Source organism: Sinocyclocheilus anshuiensis, unplaced genomic scaffold (assembly GCF_001515605.1).
Source record: "Sinocyclocheilus anshuiensis isolate Anshui unplaced genomic scaffold, SAMN03320099.WGS_v1.1 scaffold1229, whole genome shotgun sequence".
NCBI classification, from domain to species: domain Eukaryota; kingdom Metazoa; phylum Chordata; class Actinopteri; order Cypriniformes; family Cyprinidae; genus Sinocyclocheilus; species Sinocyclocheilus anshuiensis.
Window position 1 is genome coordinate 256,861 of NW_015551079.1, and position 2,389 is coordinate 259,249.

At 35.9% G+C, this 2,389-nt stretch overlaps 1 protein-coding gene across 1 annotated transcript in view; it reads right to left on the reverse strand.

The window, feature by feature from the left end:
• Positions 1-2,091, reverse strand: part of LOC107662487 (transmembrane protein 47-like) — a 73,488-nt gene extending 71,397 nt beyond the window's left edge. Inside the window, exon 1 of the mRNA XM_016452529.1 lies at positions 1,695-2,091. Coding sequence (XP_016308015.1) covers positions 1,695-1,890 — 196 coding nt within the window. The 5' untranslated portion in view covers positions 1,891-2,091. The remainder of the gene's footprint in view (positions 1-1,694) is intronic.
• Between the last annotated feature and the right edge of the window lie 298 nt (positions 2,092-2,389).

Below are 2,389 nucleotides of genomic sequence, written 5' to 3' on the forward strand. Positions count from 1 at the left end.
AAATCCAAATGATTTTTGGCATAAAAGAAAAATCTATAATTTTGACCCATACAATGTATTTTTGGCTATTGCTACAAATATACCCCAGCGAATTAAGACTGGTTTTGTGGTCCAGGGTCACATTTGTCAGTAAGAATTTTTTACTCATTTAAAACACAATGAAATTTAATATGCTCTTATTCTTTTATATATTTTAATACACGTCAGAATAAGCATGTTGTTTGAATTTTTACATAAACTTTGTGTTACACTGAATGACAATGTAACATTATTTCAACCAAATTTTGACAATGTATCCTCCAAAAACTTATTTGAAACCTTAAAAGTAGACACTTTACTTACATTTAATGTGCTTTCTATGGACATTGATGTATTGCTCTTATCTGTACGATCAAAAATGACAGAGTAATTTCATTTCATTTCGGCGTTATCAGGAAAAAATGCCACAAAACACGCCGGCGCGTTCGTCGACACCAGAGGGTTAAAAAGTACTCGTGCTGCATGTATGCTGCCTGCATCTTTGTTTGGATCGTGATTAAAATCCAGTGGTTGCCTCTAATTTCAAATGGAAAGAGCACAGACAAAGCCTTACTTTTACTTTTAGTCATTTAGCAGATGCTTTTATCCAAAGCGACTTACAAATAAGAAAAAGTAATTAAAACTAAAAGCTAAAACTCTATAAATACTATATATGTACACATTTAAGAAAATAAAAGAAATTAAATAAAAATGACAAATGCATACAACAACATTTCAAAACTAAACATTTCAATGAAAACAAAAAAAATCAAGCTAAAAACAATTCAAAATACTAAAAGAACAAAAGGTATGAGTATAATAATGATTCTAACATAACACTAAGCCAAACACCAAAAAACAACTACATATAGTAGTAGTTGTTTGTTCATATTAAGAGATTTCTTTTATTTGTGTAACTTACTTGTTTGATTTGGGGTTTGTTTTAAAATTTCAATTTAGTTTTGTTATATTTCAATTTCACAAAGAAACGTGCAGCAATAGCCTAATAAAACGACACCTGTATAATGTATAATGTCTTCAGTCTCATTTTGTTAAACTAATCGTGAGAAAATCGAATCGTGAAATCAAAATCGTAAATCGAATCAAATCATGAATTGAGTGAATCATTACATCCCTACTAGTAAACATTTTATTGTAGAGCTCTCTAACTGAATTGTTCCTAGTAAAAAATGCAATTACCACGAGTAACGCTGGGAATATTTTAAGCTAAATCGGCTTGCCATATCACCTATTGTTTGATCTGGTCATCCGTGACGTTACCCACCGTAAATCCCGTACATTTCCAAATGGAATCGCAACAGCATATTGTTATATTAAACCGAAACGGCGGATCGCCACGTTATGGGTTTGTCTTCGCTATTTTAAACATCTGTTTACAGAGTCCACGTGCAACAGGCAAACAAAGCAAATCATGGCAATACAATGTCAATTGTCGCTGCTGCGAGAATCAATCAATAATAGTCGTTGTGGAAGTTTTCATTAATTAATTAATTTATTTTTGTTTGTTTGTCATCCCCAAGCCGTAAAATCGTTCACAAGATTTACAACTGAACACCAGCATTGTATTCTAACATATAATGCCATGATCACCATATTTTTAACAGCATGCATTTCTCTCCTTTCAAATTCATTACTGCCCATATTTGGCTTCTTACCAGACTTGAGGGTGGAGATGCAGCTCCAGTCGGTCTCGATCTCCCTGCATGACTCCCATAGCGACAGCGCGTAGCCATCCGCCGTCACCCACGCGGGGCTCAGGAGAGAGACAATGTCCAAGCAAAGTGCGAGAAACACGCAGAGAAGAGCGATCAGTTTGAACGGCTGGAACACGTATACTTCGTTCACGGACATTTTCTCATAGCAGACTGTTTCGGGTCTCGCTCACTCGCGTTAGGACAGGGAGTACCAGGACGCCGCTGCGGTGTAGAGCTAGTACTTTGGTAGTAAAAGTTTGTCAGTTTTTAAAGAGCTGAGCTCTGCGTGCCGATGACACTTTCCTGAGCACTACAAACAGAGGATTGCGCCACCCAACGACCAAATCGAAGAAAAACACCAAACAAAATGGGGCAGATGTCAATTCAAGGGAAACGCGGGTTAAATTTATTCATGTTCCCGTGCAATGCAAACGTTACTCAAACATCAGACGTCTCATAGTTTCTGTCTTAGTGGAGACCATGACTAGATGGGGAAAAGGCTATGCTATATTTCCGTAACTAGAGTACAATGTTTTTTTTGTTTTTTAATCTATTTAGCACAAAAAAAAAGTGCACAACAAACACTACAGCCCAAATGAAAAATGTGTTGAAGCAATATTTGATGCGATTTCTGTGAGATGTTAGACATTTGAACA